General features: G+C 36.2%; 2 protein-coding genes across 2 annotated transcripts; one reads left to right on the forward strand and one right to left on the reverse strand.

Annotated features, from left to right (window-relative positions):
• The first annotated feature begins 7,873 nt into the window (after positions 1 to 7,873).
• LOC112527229 (pentatricopeptide repeat-containing protein At4g21300) lies at positions 7,874 to 12,220 on the forward strand. The gene is made up of 3 exons (XM_025137713.1): positions 7,874 to 8,063; positions 8,554 to 10,655; positions 11,318 to 12,220. Exons 2-3 carry the CDS (start codon positions 8,933 to 8,935, stop codon positions 12,103 to 12,105), a joined length of 2,511 nt encoding a protein of 836 aa, XP_024993481.1. The 5' UTR covers positions 7,874 to 8,063; positions 8,554 to 8,932; the 3' UTR covers positions 12,106 to 12,220.
• Positions 12,221 to 12,864: 644 nt separating this feature from the next.
• Positions 12,865 to 22,328, reverse strand: LOC112527404 (secretory carrier-associated membrane protein 4-like). The gene is made up of 12 exons (XM_025138039.1): positions 22,190 to 22,328; positions 19,012 to 19,125; positions 18,870 to 18,932; positions 18,598 to 18,631; positions 18,380 to 18,502; positions 15,961 to 16,023; positions 15,760 to 15,853; positions 14,947 to 14,992; positions 14,792 to 14,859; positions 14,217 to 14,265; positions 13,291 to 13,356; positions 12,865 to 13,205 (listed from the first exon to the last, which is right to left on the reverse strand). Exons 1-12 carry the CDS (start codon positions 22,241 to 22,243, stop codon positions 13,173 to 13,175), a joined length of 807 nt encoding a protein of 268 aa, XP_024993807.1. The 5' UTR covers positions 22,244 to 22,328; the 3' UTR covers positions 12,865 to 13,172.
• Positions 22,329 to 22,424: the final 96 nt, after the last annotated feature.

Below are 22,424 nucleotides of genomic sequence, written 5' to 3' on the forward strand. Positions count from 1 at the left end.
TTACTTCTAATCCTATTCCTTGTCTCAAAAAACCTCCAATTCACTATCTCTTTAGACCATTTTCGATAGGGACACCAAATCTTACAGCAAATATTAAATTTGACACCAAATCGCTCCCAAAGGGAACACAAAAACTTATACCAAATTTAGTGTAATGAATAGTAACACACCAGATTTCAAAAATTAGGGGGTGTTTGGGATTTGCTTATTTGAAACAACTTATGATTTTCTACAAAAAACATTTATCAACTTATTATAAGTCAGAAGAGTTTAATTTCTTCATTACCGGTTTGACACAAGTATAAGCTCTGTATCCAAACACTCAAAAGTGTTTATTACTGATGTCACACCGAAATAAGTCAATAAGTTGTTTTTATAAGCAATCCCAAATACACCCTTAGTGTAACACTATCATCTATACTATATTATAAAGCATTTGACAAAAACTCTTAAAAACCATTTTTTTATACTTGAAATACTGTTTATTGATGCATATTACTTAAAAATCAATATTACAAGTAAATTTTGCATAATTACAACTTATTAAAGCTCAGTATTTGAATTCATGTAACTAACTACAGATACACATAATCAAATAGAGGATAAGCATCTCATTTTAAATATAAAATATTTAAAATATAATTAAGATAATCATTGAGTTATAACAAAATACTTAATTATTACCTGTATAAAGAAATTATATTATTAAATAAAAAAATGAATTAAAGAAATATACAAAAAAGGAGAAATTTTAAAGTCATTTTGGTACTAATATCAATATTTTTTTTCAATTTTTTATAACATCGACCGAGACAAAAATAAAATAAAATGAAACATTAAAACCGAGATGTATCTCGCTGCATTGTGAGAGTAACCTTCTAGTGTATACTAATTTTACACCAATTGGAGAATATAAGAAATTTGATAAATCAAGAAAAATTTTGGTCTACCGTTCTCGATAATTGTAAATGACCCTTCACAGTGAGGATAAAAAAGAGGAGTTTCGGGCTTCGAGAATCATTCGTAGTGTTTAAAACTCGAAAAAAACAGTCATATACGGATATAAAAACATGTTTCACATCATCTGAATTAAAAGACGTTCACCTAAAATTTGTCAATTAAACCCATCGATCAAAATACCACGTATTCAAATACTGAAAAAGTTACCTAAATATATAAAACCAGTCTTCTATATAAAAATCGATTAGGATATATAAAATCGGCGAACAGAAACAAATTCATAACCATCATCATGATAAAGACATCTGAGATTTTAAATTATCCAACACAATGTAATTTCTATCAAATAAGCTGATAGTTTCCAATCTCTATCTCTACGCTCAGAAGAAGAAAAAAAAGACAAAAACATAATCGTTACCTTGTTTTCCTAAGTTCTAAATATACGTTGGATTACTTGTTCAGATAGAGAATTATCACCCATCATCACCATTCAATCCGCTGTCATAATCGAATATATAAACAAATTACGTAATGATGTTTTATTAGAACGTATTTTCGTATTTTAAAATAGCTTATTGGATAAGCAATAGACAAAGTGTGAGAATTTGCACCTCGTGTTTGTAGTCTAATTAAGAGTAACAGGAAAATGATACCAAAAACATCGTAGGCCAAATGACAACCAATAGCCAATATTAGCTCCTTTTAATTTAGTAGAAATTAATATTCGGCAAAATATAAACACACACACATAGCGGTGAGTTTCAAAATAAAATGAAACGAGAACATTTATGTCACATGTTATTTTAGAATTTAGATTAAAAATCACACGTAACACTTATTTGGTCAACGTTCTTAGCCTTTTAGGTGGCGGGGGTAAACTGTGCACCTTTGCATTAACTGAACATGAATCACATGTGATATAGATGTTCTCGTGTTCTTTTAATATGAGTTTGTTTTCGATTGAACATCCCCCCTTCTCACTCTCTTTAATATATATATATATATACACACACACACACACATAGAGGCGAAATCAAATACAAATCATCGAAATGTTACACACCATACAAAGGAATCTCAACCGTTCATGCAGATTATCAAATCAATGTCAACGATGTGGATTAAATAGCTTCCGAAATTTACTCTTAAACTTATCTAATTATCTGCAATTGATTGGGTAACCGCCTAAAAATTTCTAAATACACAAAATCAACGGGAAAGATTGGTTTGTACGAAGTGTAACATTTAGGCGGTTCAAATAAGAAAGTTAAATAATGTAAAAATAGAAGGTTAAACAAAGATTTATATGTGAATCACTGAAAAATCTGGAAAAAAAAAAATATTTGAATATACATATATGAACCAAAATAATATATTATTTATATGAGTTATATATATAAAGGAGCGTTCAAATAAAAACCACCCAATTTATATAAATCGTGCAAACCTCATTCAACCAATCATAAATTTTCATTTTGTTCATTTTTTTGTAATTATGAGAGGTTGATTAACCATTTTTATTGTGGAATGTGTTAATCATGGATATTATCATCTTCATTATTTTAATTTTAGAGAAATAAATGAAACAGTTCCATTAAATTTCATGAAATATTATATGAAACAATTTCATAACCATATATGAAACAAATTCATCAAAAAAAAGTATTATATGAAACAATTTCACAAAATTAAACAATTTCATGAAAAAATTTCATAAGATTAAACAATGAAATCGACGTATGAGGATGGTTTGTACGGTTTATACAAATGAGGTTGGTTTTTATTTGATCGCTCTTCTCTCTCTCTCTCTCTCTCTCTCTATATATATATATATATATATATATATATATATTTGAGATCATGTGAGACCAAAGGTTTTTCGTGAGACCCGTAAGACCAATTCTCAACCCTTGGATCAGATCTAACCACAAAATTGTCACGGGACTTCTCAATAATCATAAAATTGTCACCGTGCAACTCTAGACCATTAGATCATTAACTTATAAAGTTGATCAATGAACATAAATTGGTCTTACGGGTCTCACGAAAAACATTTGGTCTCACGTGAACCCAACCCTATATATATATATATATATATATATATTCAAAATAAAAAGACTAAATATTGTGAAAAAAAGAATAAAAGTTAATATGTGAATCATTTTATACTTGAAATTTCACAACAAAATGTTGTAAAGGTAAAAAAAGTCAAACTTTCACAGCAAAAACACTGTGAAGGTTACTTTCACAAAGTTTTGTTGTGAAGTTTCAAATGCAAAAAAATGGTCTCAGGTAATCCTAAATGTATGTGTGTGTGTATATATATATATATATATATATGTTGGTTATTATACAACCCTTGACATTTGTGCAACCAATACAACCAAATCTCAACCGTTCATTTCATTTGATTAATATGTGATTTCATATAAATTTTGATTGTTTCCTAATATAAAGTATTGATCATAATTAATGAATCATATTCATCTTCCATAAATATTCAAATAATAATAAATGAACTCTCATCATTTCCATAAATATCTCAATTTATTAGGTTGTATTGGTTGTACAAATGCAACGAGTTGTATTTGAAACAAACTATATATATATATATATATATATATATATATATATATATATAAATAAAGAGGTGACTAGAAGTCAAAATACACCTATGATGCAAAATGAAACATGTGAAGGAAAAACAAGAAAAGAATGATGCCATTGTTCCACCCATCAAATTGAACATTACAAAGCCTAAACATAACTCTTGATACTTCCACTCTCCCAGCTGTTTCTTTCCATTCCATCATGCACCAATTTTTATACCCCAACCCTCCCTCATTCTCACATTAACTTCCAATCACAAAAATCAATCCTACACTCACATATATTCCTTTAGTTTCGGTATAAAAATGTCCGAAGAAGCAAATCCCGAGACTGACGTCATGGCGACTGCCGCCACTCCACGGAGGCCGAGGTCCGTGGAGGATGACGAAGACAGTCGCTCGCTCGATGTAAAAGTCGTGGGGGTGAAGAGTGAAAGCGAGAGTGAGGAATACGAGGAGTTTGAAGATAAGCCAACCAAGGGCGAGGTCATCGGTTGGTGTTTTTACGAGCTTTGTTCGTATTTTACACACACTGTTCTTCTCACCATCGTGTTTCCGCTCATCATAAGTCAGAGTTTTGGTAGCGAACCACTGCAGCCGGCTCGAGGGTGGTACACAAATGGCAAAGGTCGTCATATTTGCACCAAAAAGGAAACTCTTTTGTAAGTCTTGTATCCTTTTGAGTTTATTTTAAACCAAATAAGTTCACTATATTTCTATCATAATCGAGGTGGGGTATTTTAAAACAAAACAAATAGAGATTAAGGGGTTTGTTTACCCAAATGCTTACCCGATAAGTGCTTATCTATAGAAGTCAATATTATAATTTATTTTGATGAATAAGATTTTAGTACATCGAAACGTATTGAATGCAACAATTTACCGGGTAAACGCTTACCTGGGTAAGAGTCGTAATCTTCACTTACCGGGTAAGACTCTCCATCATTTTCATCGTTCTTACCGGTAAGATTCTTACATTTTTAGTTGAAGTTTTCTTGAAAAGTAATCTGATCAAATTTCATGTGTTTATATATATATATATTATATATATATATATATATATATATATATATATATATATATATATATAACCTTGGGAAAAATGAAAAACTGGGGTACATACTAATAACCATTCATTTGTGTAGTATCTACACATGCACGAGTACATGTTATAAACATATACTTATATGCATATATATATAGAGAGAGAGAAAGAGAGAGAGAGTTTGTTTCAAATACAACTCATCGCATTTGTACAACCAATGCAACCCAATAAATTAAGATGTTTACGGAAATGATGAGAGTTCATTTATTATGATTTGAATATTTATGAAAAATGAATATGGTTCATTAATTATGATTAATACTTTATATTAGAAAATAACCAAAACTTTTATGAAATTACATATTAATCAAATGAAATAGAAGGTTGAGATTGAGTTATATTGGTTGCATACATAAATGTAAATATATATATATATATTTATATACCGTACATATAAATAGTTATTTTTTTTTTCTTTTAAAGTTTTTCCGCACATAGAATTGGTTTGAATTTATACAACCGATTAATCTCAGGTTTGAAGCATTGACCTATGCGAGAGTAAAAGTGGGCAGCATGAAGTTCTCACCACTAGAATGGACCTCAATCTCTTGGTTTTTCGGCCTAATCGTGGCTGCACCACTACTCGCCTCCGTCTCCATCCACCTCGACCACCGCCGGAACTCCCACGTCATGGCCGGAATAGCCACCGCTATTGGAGCCATCTTTTGCCTCCCCGCCGGAGCCATTAAAACCGTCTGGATAATGCCACCCTATGTTGCAGCCATCGTCGCCTCCAACGCCGTCGGATCAGCCTTCCATAACCGCCACCTCGGCCTCATGGTCCGTGGCTTCGTCGGCTCAACCATCCGTAAACTTCAGTTCCCCGACAGACAAGCCGTCTCCAGTTGGCTGTCACTCTACGCCACCGCCGGTGGCTGCCTTGGATCGGCAGCCATTGCATCATTTACCTATTACATGCTCCGAAACTCAGAAGGATTCATCAGTTTATGGGTCGTTTCAATATTCAGCGGCATTCTATGGTTCGCCGGAATCGCCCATATCCTCACCGCCACACGATCAAACGGAAATGAATCATCATATAATAACGATAGGGTTTCAGGTAGCCATTTTATTTCCATTTTCAAGTACCCACATGCTGCCGGAAGTCTCGTCGGAGTTTTCCTTTCATCCTTCTCAACAATGAGCATATTCACCGGCGGTCTCCTCTACATCGTCGGCCAACTTTGTGTTCCCCCCAAAGACCTCTTATTCGTTTGGCTAACATATTTCTTCTTCCCATTACTCGTTCTGCCACTTTTACAACCAATCCAAAAGCTCATCCGATCAGACGCCGTAAAAATGCAAATTTTCGGTTTCTTGCTCTCCACGCTTACTTCCGGCATGGGGTTCTACCACCGCCATGAAAGCTGGCACAACAGTCACATCTTGTTTTTTGCCGCTTCACAAAGCATAGCTTCCGGTGTTTTGCACGCATATAGTCGAATCTTGCTGATGGATTGTGCGCCATCGGGAAACGAAGGGGTTTTTGCTGCGTGGTTTTCGTGGGTTCGAATGCTCGGAGCATTTGTCGGATTTGCCATCGGTTCAAGTGGCACCGGCAACATTAACCGGTCGTTTGGGACGGCGTTTGCTGCAGCGATTGTTGGGATTGTTGCATTGATCTTTAGTAATGTTAGTAGCTACGGCGGAGCTGTGGCAGCCGGTCATGTTCATAAGCGCCGGGAGACGGGGTCGCCGGTGCGTGGATCCGACGATATCGTTAATGCTAAAGGAAAAGGGGATTCGGAGGAACCACAAGATCGAAGCATCGAAGTTTGATTTCTCCTAGATTTGTTCCGATTTCGTTGGAAATATTTGTGTTTTGTTGGATAATCGGAAACATCGCCGCCTCGTTTTTTCCTTGCATTTCTAATTCTTTTTTAACAAATAAACGATGGCTGCTTCATAATTTGTAGTTTGTTTCACGTCACAAAATCAAGCTAAATCCTCAAGTTTTACGAGTTAGACGAATTCATGATATTTTTCAAGACGTAACCTGAAACGTCGTATATGTATCATCACCTCACTCTTGTGTATGTTAGTGTTTTGTGTATAATACGGTAGAATAAATTAAATTCATATAAAATAATAAAACTAAAAAAAGAATAACCATTGAAACCAAATTTATAGCCGTTATTGAAAATGATATAAAGAATGAAAAATCGGGATTAGATTCCTTAAATCTACACTTTCAAAGAATTGTTGTTCGATTTTTCGTGTATGGGAATGCAAGTAAGTACGTAGCTATTGAAGGTTTTAGTTTTTATGTTTTCGTTACCGTACATAATTATCATTTATCTCTCAAGTTATAAATTAAAGTCACCTTACACCTTACAAAATAACATGACGTAACGTGTCATAACACGCAATAAAGCCATTATAATCCAAGTCAAGTCTTAGAGTGAAACCATAGGAGTTAACGTGACGGCGAACTCAAGTCTTAACGCCATAACGTGTCATAACAAGTTGTTTAGAACCATGCTAAAGTACAACTTATAATGGATTAATGGGTTTGTCAAGTCTTAAAGTCGATTTTATTGAATTTTTTTTCATGAAATTGTTTAATATGATAAAATTGTTTTCAATAATTCATTTTTTTGATGAAAATGTTTGATATATTTTTGTTTCTGTGTAAAAATTAAATTGTTTCATGTGTTTCTTGATTTTGATGAAATTCGTTTACTAAAATTAATAGAATGAAGATGATAATATCCATAATTATTTGAAACAATTTCACCACATTAAATATTTCATGAAAATATTTCACTAAAATAAACAACGAAATCAATGGTTTTTACTGTTTGTATAAACGGTTTGGTTTGCAAAATATCTCTCCCCTATATTTTAAATACTATATTATTATCTAATAATTTTTTGAATATTCAAAATTTTTTAACCCGTTGTGTTTTTTTTATTTCTAATTTCCAAACATATTATCGATCCTCAAAATCGATAGAAATCATCGTCAAAATCGATTGGATATGTATAGTTTTTCAATTACAATTAAAACCAAACCTGAAATCCGACCTCAACCCGATCGGGTTTTTTAATTCGAAACCCGCCCGATATACACCTCTAGATTTGATGCAATGAATCCAGACGGACGTCCGAAGGTTCGGTTCTCAGCGTCTGTAAGTTTTCTTCTTCTTCGTCCTCCAATCCTCCGTGATGAATCCTAAACCCTAAAATGTGCCATAGAACCCTTCAAACCGGGAATCGGTTGTTTTTTTATCTAACTACCTGAAAAACAGTAGGAAATCCTAAAACGAAAACAGATTTGCGGTTTGCGAACCCTATTAGTTGAAGGTTAAAGTATATCGAGTATCAATTTTGTTGCCATAGTATCATGTATTATATGTTCTATTGATCTACAAGATAATATGCTCAAGGTAACCTATTAGTTGAACATAACTAGTGCATTACACCTATTTCAACTGTTACACGAGTGACTTTGGCTGAACACCTTGTGCAACATCTAGATCCTGACCAAATGACATTGTTAGATGCTTATAGGCATTGTGGTTTACGAGTATAATGGATATTTGCTGCTGATGTGTGTATTTGATCTATTATAAGAGATCAATGTTTGAGCTGATGTATATTTGTAACCTGTGTAATGATGTTGCTGTGTATCTGCTGTTATTGCTATGTATTTGTATTTTCAGTTAAATTTGTGACATGTTATGACATATTTGATAAAAATAGAAGATCAAAACTAAAAACACAATAAGAATTTCGAGCATCTTAAGTTGATATAAGTAGAAATACTAGTTTGTAGGTTAGGCTCTACATTTAACCCCATGTTGTTTAAAGGACATGATAATATTTGCATGCGTCATAAGCCCATGCAATTGTAGCTAATAAATAAAATTGTTGCAGGTTTTAGGGTATTGCATTGAAGGAGATGAGAAGATGTTTGCCTGCAAGTACATGTCTAACAAAAGCTTGGCCTTTTTTCTTTTTGGTTAGTAGTATATTCCTTCCAATACAAAGCATCGTCTAACAAATCCATAACTACAATGTTGTCATTTCAAGTATTATGACTGGTATGTTGAGACAGACGAAACTGAGGTGCACTTATTATGGCCAATGGGCTGGACGATTTACCTTAATGGTCTGTAATTTCGTTGTCTACGTTACAGTTGGATGATTTACCTTAAAAACAAAAACTGTTATATCAAATGGCAACAAGTTATAGTTATGGACTTGTTACAGCTCTTCGAGATGGGATATGAACAATGAGGATTTAACTTAAGATATGTACCGAAGGAACCTCCTCTCATTCCACAGGAGATTATTCCAGACAGCATCATCAATAACCACAAATACGTCGATTGGGTTTTACCCAAACACCGAAGAGGAATTAATATCCAAACTTGCATCGGTCTTACAGTCTTGTTCACATCATAATCCTGATCCCCATGTAATTCAACAAGGCCAACAACTTCATGCTCAGATAATCGTCAATGGCATCAACTATGTGGGTCTACTGGGTTCAAGGTTACTTGGAATGTACGTACTTTGTGGGAAATTATTTGATGCTAAGACCATGTTCTATCAGCTTGATTTGTTCTATGCATCGCCATGGAATTGGATGATTCGAGGGTTCACTATGATGGGGTGTTCCGATTCCGCATTATTGGTTTATTTTAAGATGCTGGGATGTGGAACTTGTCCTGATAAGTATACTTTTCCTTATGTGATCAAGGCTTGTGGTCATTTGGGAGCAATTGGGTTGGCAAAATCTGTGCATCATACGATTCGGATAATGGGTTTTGAGACGGATGTTTATGTTGGTAGTTCTTTGATCAAATTGTACACTGAAAATGGTTGCATTGATGATGCACGCAACCTGTTCGACAAATTGCCTCAGAGAGATGATGTGTTGTGGAATGTTATCCTCAATGGTTACTTAAAACATGGGGATTCGGAACATGTCCTCTTACTCTTTAACCAAATGAGGACTTCTGAGACTCGACCAGGGTCCGTGACCTATGCGTGTGTTCTATCTGCCTGTGCCTCTGGTGCAAATATTACACTTTGCACTCAGCTTCATGGACTTCTTATCAAATGTGGACTGGTGGACGATCCTCAGGTGCTCAACACGTTGATTGGAGGGTATGCAAAGTGCCAAAGGCTGTTTGATGCCTGCGAGTTATTCGATAGCGTACAGGAAGCTGGTTCGGTTACTTGGAATGTGATCATTGGTGGGCATGTGCAGAATGGACTTATGAATGCAGCTTCGGATCTTTTTCGTAAGATGATATCTGTAGGCACCAAACCAGATACCATCACTTTGGCAAGCTTCCTTCCTTCTGTATCTGAGTCAACTCGTGTAAACCAAGGTAAAGAGATCCATTCTTACATTTTAAGACAGAATGTACATTTGGATGTATTCTTGAAGAACGCACTTATTGATATGTACTTTAAGTGTAGGGAGGTGGAGATGGCACGCAACGTTTTCAACTGTAGTACTGCCGTAGATATCGTTATATGTACTGCTATGATATCTGGGTATGTGCTTAACGGGATGAGCTCTGATGCCTTAGAGATTTTCCGATGGTTGGTTAACCAGCAAATGAGACCGAATGCAGTTACACTCTCGAGTTCTTTACCAGCTTGTGCTGGTTTGGCTGCTTTGAAATTGGGCAAGGAATTGCATGGTCAGATTCTCAAGAATCGGTTCGAAAGAAGGTGTTATGTGGGAACAGCAGTCACGGATATGTATGCAAAATGTGGAAGACTTGATCTTGCACATGAAGTTTTCATGAGGATGCCTGAAAAGGATGCTGTTTGTTGGAATTCCATGATGACTAGCTTTTGCCAGAACGGTCGACCAGAAAAAGCTGTTGATCTTTTTCGTGAAATGGGTGCGAAAGGAGCCAAATATGATTCCGTAAGCATATCCGCTGCTCTTTCTGCTTGTGCAAGTTTACCATTGCCTGGCTTTGGGAAAGCAATCCATGGTTTCATGACAAGAGGTGCACTCTTCGACTATCCTTGCTTTCCTTCCATTTTTGTTTTATCCTTCCTGTGTTTCAAACTGTTGTCTAGCTTTTAGAAACAATGTTCGTCACAAAATCTTGATTTCTGGAACTTTTTACAAATCGGGGTCTTTACGGGTGCATTTCGTACTCAGACTACAGTACAAAAACTTGTCCTACATTTGCTGCAAAATTAGGCTGGGACAGGATTGGAGTGGGACAAAAAATGCTTTTTTTTACCCCACCAAAATAGGTGAAACAAAAAACATGGAGATGAGAATAAACAAGATGGGTAAATTACCAAACTACTCATGTCATATTAAAACCCTCCTAAAACCTGCGCAATTCTTTCACCGCCTACCTCACTCTCCCCCGTCCAATCCTGTATCATTCCGTCTGCATACCAAATGCACCCTCCGGAAACAATTTCTTTAGAGGTAAGGTTTGCACACCTCAGAGTGTGACGCTTCATTGACCAAAGAAGTAGGTTGGCCCAATAACCTCCAAATCAACTTAAAACCGTGGTGGAAGTTATTGGTAGCCCACAACTTGGAGCTTATAACGAGTTCACAAATCTTATTTTCTATCCATTTGGGACGGGTTAACACACATATGTGACTCCATGTGGGACTCATTGGGTTTGTTTGGCTTTGTTTTAGGTGCACTGAAGAACGACCTTTATGCAGAGAGTGCACTAATAGACATGTATGCTAAATGTGGAAACCTAGAATCTGCAAGAAAAGTTTTCAACATAATGCAAGAGAAAAGTGATGTGTCATGGAATAGTATCATTGCCGCTTACGGAAACCATGGTCTTCTTCAAGAATGTCTGTCTCTGTTTCACGAGATGAAAGAATTCGGATTCCAGCCTGACCACGTTACGTTTCTGGCAATAATTTCTGCGTGCGATCATGCTGGTTTGGTCGATGATGGTTACTGCTACTTCAAGTCCATGATAGATGATTATAAAATTGCAGCACGAATGGAGCATTACACATGTATAATTGATCTGTTTGGCCGAGCTGGTCGGTTGAGTGAAGCCGTTGAGACCATAAAGTCAATGCCTTTCGATCCCGATGCTGGTGTTTGGGGCACGTTGCTGGGGGCGTCAAGGGTACATGGGAACGTCGAGCTGGCTGAAATGGCTTCAACACATCTTTTTGAGATGGACCCAAAGAATTCCGGATATTATGTTCTGCTGTCGAATATACAGGCAAATGCTGGGAAATGGGAAGGGGTTGATAAAACAAGAAGCATGATGAAAGATAGAGGAGTTGAGAAGGTGCCGGGTTATAGCTGGATCGAGGTGAACAACAATGATACGCACATATTTGGTGCTGCGGACTCGGCTAATCCTCGTTCCGATGAGATTTATACGTTGTTAAATAACTTAGTTTTGGTGATCAAGGATGAAGGGATGGTATGTAACGATTCAGAAACACTATAACACATGGTAGGGTTTTGTAAAACTCGCATGATCATTTTTGGAGTATTTTAGATGTATAATTATATAATTTTTTTAATTAACTTTGTATGTCAAAACATTAAACAGTTTAAAAGCCAAAGGGGTATAAATTATGATGATTCTGCTTTGGATATGTGTTTCAGTCTTCTTGTTTTACTGTGCTCATCACCGGAGGAAACAAAGGAATCATTTCTATGTTATTATTATCATTAACTTTTATATTCAATCCGTTGTACGAGCCGACTAATCCCAGGACAACTACCTGCTTTGCAAATAGTCCGGAGTCATCACATTTGAACCTCCGTGGCCTGAACCTAGGACCTCCTGGTACTTTTGACCTTTGGAGCCAAGCTCAAACCAATCAGGCACCACATTTATGGTTGATTTCTATGTTTATTGTTTCTAATAATAGATATAAGTAGAGAAGTTTCAATATTATATATGACTATTTTTTTGGATGTATTTAATCATATATGTCTTGTATAGTTAATACAACATGTGTTTAATCATATGTGATTAAGTTTGTATAATATGCGTGTAATTATGTATGATATTAAAAATTCTTGCCTTCTCACAAAATGTTTATTTTCTCATTTGAACCTGTCTATATTATGAGGGAACTTGGTGGTGTCCGTCGTCCACTTCTCTAATTTAGTGTCACATACAATGAACCATAATATCATATGTGATTGAATAGTAAAAGAGTGTATATTTTCGTAAAATGAAGATGTTATCAAGGGCTCTTTTAAATACTTGAACCATTTCTATATGAAGAAACTTCTTTCTCACCCTCTTATATCTCATATATGCACACACATACAGATGTATATACTAGGCTTTTTCAAATGCTCAAAGATGTTCTGTTTTTCTTGATAAAGTTCCATGCCTTTTCCACAAAAAGACTGCTGCCTAAACACAACCATTCTAAAAGAGCAATTTAACACACCAATCATTCTAAACTAACAATAACAACCTCAGCAGGAAGGAAGAATATGCGATCACCAACTCAAAGCCTCTAATCTCGTATCCATCCAAAAAAAACGCACTTCTCACTTGTTTCCACGGAAAAACATGTAAACTTTCTGTTTAGACAAAAAACAACATGAGAAACTACATACACGAACGACAAACAAACATTCAAAACAAAATGAGTTTTTCTTAACTAACCTGAAGTACCCAGAAGCTTAGAAGCGATTCTAAGCAAAATAACCCGAATCCTACTAAATAGAAAATCTGCAAGTGAACGAAAACCACACACGCTTTCTGTTATTTTTGCTAACAAATTTTGAATCATGACGGTAACTTACAAGATGTATGAAAAGGTGAAGGATGTGTTATTATTTGAGCTAGAGGTAAGCTCTCCGTACATCATAGCCCCCACGCCCCACCTCCAGGTGAGGGGTGTGTGTAGCGGCAAGGTCAAGCATCAACTATGGCTAGGATGCTATGTTTTTCAAGCCGTGTGATATATGGCGGCAAATTTGTATGTCATATAAAATATATATATGTGTGTGTGTGTGTGTGGCTGTGTGCGCGTGTGTTTTATTTATTATTCAATACGATAATAATATTAAAAAAAATTATATTCATATTAAAAGAAGAAAAATCATATATATTGGTATCATATAAAGAGTCTGTCATCAAATATTCAAAATGGAACCTGGATTGTTTTACAACTTCCTTTTAATATGATCCCCTGATGAAACTTGAGTGATGTGGTTAGGTAAACGTGTAAAATATAAAGTTAAAAATGTAAAAACAGAAGCTAAAAAAATAAATTTAAAAAAGAAACTACTTTTTTTTTAAGTCATGCCTTGTAAAAGACACATGTCGTGGTGCGCCTCAAGGTGTCATAGCATGAGCCACACCTTACACAAACGTTGTAGGTTTATCGTAACGCCAGAGATGCATCTTATGGATATACTAGGACCGTTTGGTTTGGTTTGGTTTATTCTACTTCCATTCTGGTTATAGAGCCTGGATTTGATCATAAAAGTCCTTGATGTTTTCGGTTGTTTTTCACCGAGCACAAATTCGAAATTAGCTATACTTCGCATGAGACATGAGCACAACAGAGAAAAGGTAGCACTTACCCCGACTAATATATGGTCAGAAAAGACATCAACAGCAGCAAGGATGCCCCTGGTAATAAAAACAAGTAGACAAATGTTTGGAGATGGATTTTGAGAACAAACATGTAAAGGAAGGTATCATAGTACCCGTAAGAAGAACAATCACAATTGTCTAAAAAATAACATGCTACAGTACGTAACTACGTTGCACTTATAAGAAAGATATACTACAAAATTTAGAGTAAACTATTTCTGAGCAGGGAGATGACCAAACCTAACTTTGCAACATGCTCCACCAAATTAATAGAGACTAAACATTTTATTTAAGGTCTTAGGGTTTATTTTGAGTTTTAGCTTCATATTGCCAATTTATCACCAATTTAAGTACCAATTTGCAGAATTTCATCAATTTCATTAAAGCACAACTTTTCCATACTATCAGAGAAAAAAAATGAAGAAGCATGCAGTGTTGGGGTTGTCAGAGCGTAAGATAATGGTTGGTTGGAGTTGAGGTTACACTTTTTGAAACAAAGTTTTGAAAGAGATGTCGTTTTGTGTATTGATCCCAAAATTTTATAGTCAATATAGGAACTTACGTTAACGACTTCCCATGAAAAACGATTGGAGGAGCGATAGCAGCAAATATACAAAAGCCGAGGTGAAGCTGCAAAATGAAATGGATTCCGATTGTAATTGGGATTGTGAAGAAAGCAACCACCCACATGTGTGACTGTTCGTTAGCATAACTTACCAAGTAAAACATGAAAAACCATCCAAATTTGAAAGCACTGTCAGTCCTGCCAACGCGTGAACAAAAAGCATTTACAAGAATTCAGTATTTACTCCATGTAATGTACAAAGTAGTGTAAGAGTTAGAAGGAAAAAACAGAAACTCCAGAGACTGCCTGCCTAACTATCTATAGCTCTTCATTCTCATATGGATGGTGTTCCCAGTCCATACTTCAAAAATGGTAAGACAGGGCTCCCATGGATTGAATATGGAGCCAGAAGCTGATTGCGCAATTATTTTTCAAATCCTATATGTCCATACCCACACTTGGCAGGTATACAGATTGGAAATTCATATCCTTTATCCGCATATGTAATTACGTCCCATGAATATTCCCAAAAGGGTTCAAAAGATTCAGCATATCCCCTGGAGGGAAGGATAACAAGGAAAAGGAATACTCAAGTAAAAACCCAAGAGAAATTGCAACAAGCCGCTTCTTCTGATATACTCGTATACCTTCCGGTAAAGTTACCAACCACAAAATATTACTCCCTACATCTCAAAGAAAGCAACTCTTTCTATTTTCGGTTTGTCCATGAATTCCTTTGTGAATTTACCTATTTGCACATTGGCAATCATTATAAGATGTTGATGAGATTTATTGTAGTACGTAAGTTCTTCAACTGTCTTGTTAAGGGGTATTTTAGATATTTTATTATTAGTCAAAAACTTTAATAGAACTACGTGCCAAGTCAAGCATTGATTTTGTTATGAAGGGAGTATATGCATCTTGATTACCAAATACACCCCTTGTACACCTCAAGCAGTACATACCTCATTGCACGGTAGAGTGGCCTGTACCATAGAACATAGGAAAGGGGAATTCCAAGAAGAGCGTAAATTGTTGCAAGGAAAAAAATCTTGACACCTGTATACAGAAAAGCATAAAAAGCTCTGAACTATACAAAGTTACCTAATTTAGCACCAGTCCCTCAAAATATTAAGATGAATAAGGAGATGAATAATCAGACTTACCACCACCCTTAATCCAACAGACCGTCACTGCTACAACATTAAATGTAAGGCAAAGAACTATGCCTGCATGGTGAAGCAAGGGTCAAAACCATAATGAACCAAATAAATAAATGAAAAAGCTTATGGTTGTGACAGTAGCTTATCAAAAGAGGTTGGATAATTATGGCCAGACAGGCGGACACAATCATCACAATTTAATATTATGTTGCCATGAATAGTTTAAATTATTGTTACGGAAGAGGCAGGGTAAGCTATGATGCATCATATTCCTTAAACCTCCATGAGGCAGCCTGTGATCATGTCCACATGGGATTTTGTACTTGAATATGGATGATTAACAAAAATCAACTGACAACACCAGCCGTTAGTCTGTACAAGAACCTGAATGAACAGACCCAAATGCCCTTGGCTTCATATTATAAATACATAATTACAAAAATATCAATATTTTTTCTCTGTTTCCATTTGCAAATGCAAAAGGCCATTTCTCTACTACTTCTACCTAATCTAATTAACTCATGAGCGCATAGACAGGTCGCCATTGAGACCTTCCCCCTGGTGTGAAGTGTGAACCTTAACTGGTCACTGGATTAACCTAGTAGGATAACTGAATGGCATATGACCAACTAAAATAAGAAAAATACAAAGAAAACCTGAAACTTAAAGGAAGGTCTTGAAGACTAAGTTGGCTAACCATAGTCCAATATTTGATTTTGTTCTTTTTTCCTTTTTGGTGAAAATTGACTTGAACTGATAAAGATCAGTATGGTCTAACTAAAGATACATGCCAATGAAGGGTAGTTGTCTCCCCCCCCCCCCCCCCCCCCCCCCCCCCCGCGGCAATTACATCGATGATTCCACTTGACTACTTGAAGAAACCATCGATACACAATTAACGACTTGGAACTGAAAACATAAAATCAAATGAGACAAACTTGATTAAAAAAAGCATCTGCCTTCATCCAGATGTAGCAAATGCAAGAGAATCAACCAAGAACATCAGAACGGCTTGACTGGAACTGTGCGGTGCCCAAGAATGGTCCCGTAAGTTGAAACCAACTGCAATAAACAAACAATTATATCCCTAAACCCATTGCAAGAGCATATCCCCAAAAGGCCATCCCTCTTAACAACACAAACCACTGAAAATAGGGAAACAACACGATGACAGTGAGACAGCCATAAGCAAAAGAATCAACACGACCCGAGCATCCTCTAAACAAGCCACATCAGTGGTGAAGAAAGCCGAAGGTAAATCCCTGACCGTGATACCCTGAAAAACCCAAATAACTATCCTACCAAATGAGCCTGAAACCACCCAATAAGATTCAAGGATAAGGTAAAAATATTGAAGGGGGTGAATGGATCAAGCAAGGGTTGATAAGGCAATGCCAGAAAAAATATGAAGGGATCATCAAGAATGGCAATTGAAGCCTAAGATGGCATTGATGAGTCGATCAAGAGTGGTGGTGGCAGCGTGGCTGTACACAAAAGAATCGACGAAGGGAGAAGGGATGGCGTTGCCCTGTCATGGAGATCAGCATCCCTAATGCAGGTTGGCCGGATCTGGACAGAAAACAAAGGCCAACAAGAGTGAAAGGTGAAGGGACTCAAAGATTCAGGTAGAGCCTTAGAGGATCACTGGACAATTGTTGAAATTCCAGCATAAGAGGGTAAAGCATGATTGAAGATGGGTTGTGAAAAAGGTCTGAGAAGAGACGGAGCAACACCAAATGAAAAAATGATATAAAGGACAAAAGCATACATGAAAGACGAAAGACTTTGTATTTCTTAAGCTCTGTCGCATCATGGATCAACTCTACAGCTGACTGCAATGCAACTAACGCAAAACCAAAGGCAAGCATGCAACTTTCCTTGTAAATCTGCAGACACATCTGCAACCCTCCAAGTTCGCAGACATCTTTCTAAGATGCCATTGTTGCCTATGACATCCAAATATCTCCTATGTCCTACCTTCCTCACAACATTGTTGTCACCACTTTTCATGGTTCACCAACCAATGTTGATGCTCCTAACACAACTTTCTAAGACTTCCATTTCAGATAAGGAGATAATAGAGAAACCAGATCATCTAATAAGCAAATGCCACATACGGCATCCATATATATAACATCCATCCCTAGGATGACCTGACTCAGCTCGTGGAAACCGTGTCTGGTGTAACGATTTTCATTATTTCAAATAAAATGACGATTCTGATCATTTCAAATCAAACAAGCCAGTTGTTCCAAGTTTGAGACTGGATCCGATTGCCATAGAAGATACAGTAATATGTCCCAAATGGATAAAAACCGAACAAAATATTAAAATCAAGTATTCCTAAGATGATTCTATAGCAGTTGCTTTAGTTTCCAAGTGCAAACAACATTTCGGGAAAAAAAAAGTACGAATGACATACCTAACCAACTTGCAAAAGCCAAATACTGCAACTTTTGAGCATGAACAGGTATCTCATTGGTTATATCATGATGAATTATTGGAAAGAATGGAGGCCAGTTTCTATCATCTGTGGGGATGCCCGCTGTTTTCACATAGCATGAGAGGTTAAGTTTCAAACCACGCCAAATAAGACGAAAATATAGGTTTAGAAAAACAACAGTAAATGGTAATACTTACCACCAGCAACGGCTTCTTCTCTTCGCTTGATGTCCTGTGGTATACATGGCAACAGAAAATTTGATATCAGCTCGGTTGCAGCGTGATTTTAACAATGTCAAACTGTCTATTATAAGTTAACTAAGGCGGCATCTGACTCGTGCTTCGGTTAAGAGAATGTTTAGATTCTTATTGACAACAGAAATGGAAGAAGCACACACATTAACAAGAACAGGTATCCATTAAGGATGTATCTCCAACTATTTTGCTCAAAATAGAAATGTAAAACCAACCCTTTCCCTTCTTTTCAAGTCTGCTTCCCAATTTGAAAGTTCTTTCTCTTTTTTCTTCGGATCCTGCAACATCATACCGCTCAATACACAAAGCATCCTCACATGAGCACAAAAGTACTAACAGAGGGGGGAAATGTAATACATTCATTGAGTCCAATGGTATGTCTACAGTTGCATCATGTTTTTGACCAAAACCAAGGGTACTAGCAACCATTTGCGGTATACGGGATTTTGATCCAGGAGTAGCACTGCCATTCTGCAATGAAAACATAAAAATGAGCACATGGTATAGAAGGGGATCAAAGTCCAGACCAAGTTCTGCAATTATGTCCTGTGATAATATCATAGAAGTCCATTATGAAAGTAAGCTTTGACCCAGTGACATGTCCCAGATGAATAATGTAGACTAGTCTTCTATACTCCAACCTAAAGTATAGCACCTCAAGTATGTGTATAACACATAAAAGAACTTATACTGCTTCATGGGAACAACCGTTTCGACTTAGATAAGTAAGGGGTCTTCATTTCTGACAGTATTAGCATCAAGAAAACACAAACTGCTTAGGCTCATTGATGTGATTTGTATGTTCGTAGATACAGATTCGTTTGGCATTCTGACTCATGCAATTGACAGAGTGAAAAAAAGCTCATGCAGTTGATACAGTGTTGAGCTTGAGCCTCAGACCAAGACACTTGTCATTTCGAAGTTCATAACCGCTTGCGTGTTATTGGTAATTTATATACCTTGCTTTTGCTTGCCTCACCCCCTTTTTCAGAAATGAGCCTGATCTAATAGATATGATTCCTACATGACCAAGTAGTTAGTTATTCCTATGAAGCTGAATTTCATTATCTTGTATCATTCATGCATATGATTATAACACTTGTGGGATCTAATGAAGACAATATTTTTTAAATTTAAGGAGGTTTTCCAACTGACAATCTTAAACTAATAATCTTGCATAGCCGTATTAGCATCAAATTCACTGAAGATACCACTTACGCAAAAGTTGGCAGTACGATGTTGTGTACAAACACTTGCCCCAAACCATTGCAACGTATAGGAGCTTTGATGCTCTAGGGCTGCCCCACTTTGCTCTTCCAATAATATCGTTCTGCTTCACATCTCCTTTATGATCCTCTTTTCACCCCTCCCCCTTTTTCTCTTCCAACTATTTCGCTTGCTACTCTACTATGTTCACTGACAAACAATATACCATTATTGTTTAGAACATTGGGTTTGCTATTCTATGCTTTTTCCGATGTTCTCGGAGCCTGCACCTTAACTTTATCTCTAAGAACTTTGCTAGTTATATGATCACTGATCAGAATTTAGGATATTAAAAAAGATCAACTGCTGATCTCTTACTCTTTTTTCATCTTTTCTGCTCCTATTGGCTATTGCAACTAGTGAGGTTATTTCTTCATGACAAGAAGGTCGCAGACTCAAATCACAAAAACAGTCCCCCTGCATGAAAAAAAATGGTGCACAAAGACTCTCCCCCCCCCCCCCCCCAACCTTTTCCAATTGGATTGGTCTGCTACCATAAGGGATGATCACGAAAAGGGTCGAGCCTCAAGCAACTTGTAAGGTCATGCCTTTTTGACTAAAGACCGCATGTTCAAGTTATGAAAACAATTGGCAAGATTAAATGGAAAAACTGGGCAAAGACTTTCCCACAACCTTTGGGACATCAGGGTGTATTGTGTTCTTTCAAATATCAGTCTCTTCTCTTATGCTGTTAAAGTAATCACCCTCATGTGATTACTTATAAAAAAAATACTTGATTAGCTTTTGTAATATGAGTAAATAAGTTTTGGCTGTTGTATCTCATTTTTCGACCATTTCTGCCAGTACCATTTGATAGCCAAAAGAGAAAATACTTGATTATTTTGCTATTGTGAAAAGGTTACTATACTTGATGATTTTGCTATTGTAAAAATGATACTATGTTGATGCTCATCAAGGTAAATGTCATAAAATCTCAGTTTTTGCTGGAAAATAAAATCAGGGGATGAAAGGTATTCGAAAAATAAGAAATTTGGGTGCTCAAAAATTTATTTTACCCGATAGTACAAGGACCAAACAAATTAAAATTTTATATTTCTTTCTTGATAATTGATGCAAAAAAATGGTCACTCTTATTTTTATATATATGAAGCAAGTTTAGATGACTTGATGAATATGTGAAGAATGTTGTCTACTTGCATTTGAAGGTAAATTGTTCCTTCAAATAGTTGATTAATCCAACATGCAGAGACAACAACTGCAAGTGCACAACGTAGTGTCTTCTTTATTCTCTTTTTGTTCCTTTTCGTTTGTTGGTTGTGTGTGTGTGTGTTTAAGGACATACTCGGAGTACGAAGCAAGTAACAGACGATGGTGAAGATGACCAGAACATCAGCCCTTCCTGGTTGGTTTCCAGAGCATATAGTTCAATTTACTGAGAGTCCAAATACATCTATATGGATAATCATGTCCTTCAACAAATTCACTTTATTTTTTCACAATCAAGAAATGTTATTTTTATACCAACTAATAGAAGCTTTTCTACCAAATATCAACTAAATGGTGGCCAATTGAACCATCCTTAAGAGATGATTGATTATTTACGTACTTTAGCTGTTTAGCATTATAATTAGAGCCTCCCTAAATAAAGATAGCTTTAGAGGGAAAATAATGATTAAGTCGCCTATCTCTTCATCTACAGACCTTTTAAGTTTGCAGATTGGCTCTTTGAACTATTTTTGGAAATTTCAATCTTGGAAGGAGGGGTATCATGTTCACATTTTAATATGGTTCGACTTCCACAAGTTTGTCCCAGAGTTATGTAATCAATGCAACCAAAAATACAACTCCTTCGACCTTCAAGATCAAAATAAGTCTACCTCTCTTGGAATGAATTAGAATTTTGGTACAGAATTTTAGGGTATAAATCATAAATTCCAGTCTAGTGTCCATGAGAATGACATGTTAGTGTGCCTAACGAGTAACGACCACTCGCAAAACATTCTATTTCCAAAAAAAAACTCTCCGCTTTAATTTCTGCCTAAATAACAAACACTTAGAACACATTACAATGCTACACACAATTCATCACCTTTTCAACATCAGTAACCTCGGATCTGCCGCAAAAAAATAGAAATTACACAAATTACATGCAAAATACACGCACCGCCCTAAACACCGCACATATTCGCACATTAACCTCAAATAAGAAAACAAGCGTTAAATTAAAACCGGATATTGTTCAAAAACTAAACAGTAAGCTAAAAAATGGCAGATCTAACAAAAGAGAGTGCGTGAAATTAGCAGTTACCGAGAATGGATTGACTTCTTCATCAAAAGGATTCGGATCGTCACGACGATTCATGACTGGTTCTTTTACCTCCTTTTGGAATTGAGACCAAAAATCTTGCACCGTATCAAGGGACTTGTTAGATTTACGTCTCTCCCTCCCTACCAAAGAACACCTGCCTGCCTAACGCGGGATACTTAGCAAGTATATGAATGTTTCAGTTTCGGTCCTCCAAGTTTCGAATGTGGTCATATTA

Source organism: Cynara cardunculus, assembly GCF_001531365.2.
Source record: "Cynara cardunculus var. scolymus isolate 2C chromosome LG 15, CcrdV1, whole genome shotgun sequence".
Taxonomy (NCBI): domain Eukaryota; kingdom Viridiplantae; phylum Streptophyta; class Magnoliopsida; order Asterales; family Asteraceae; genus Cynara; species Cynara cardunculus.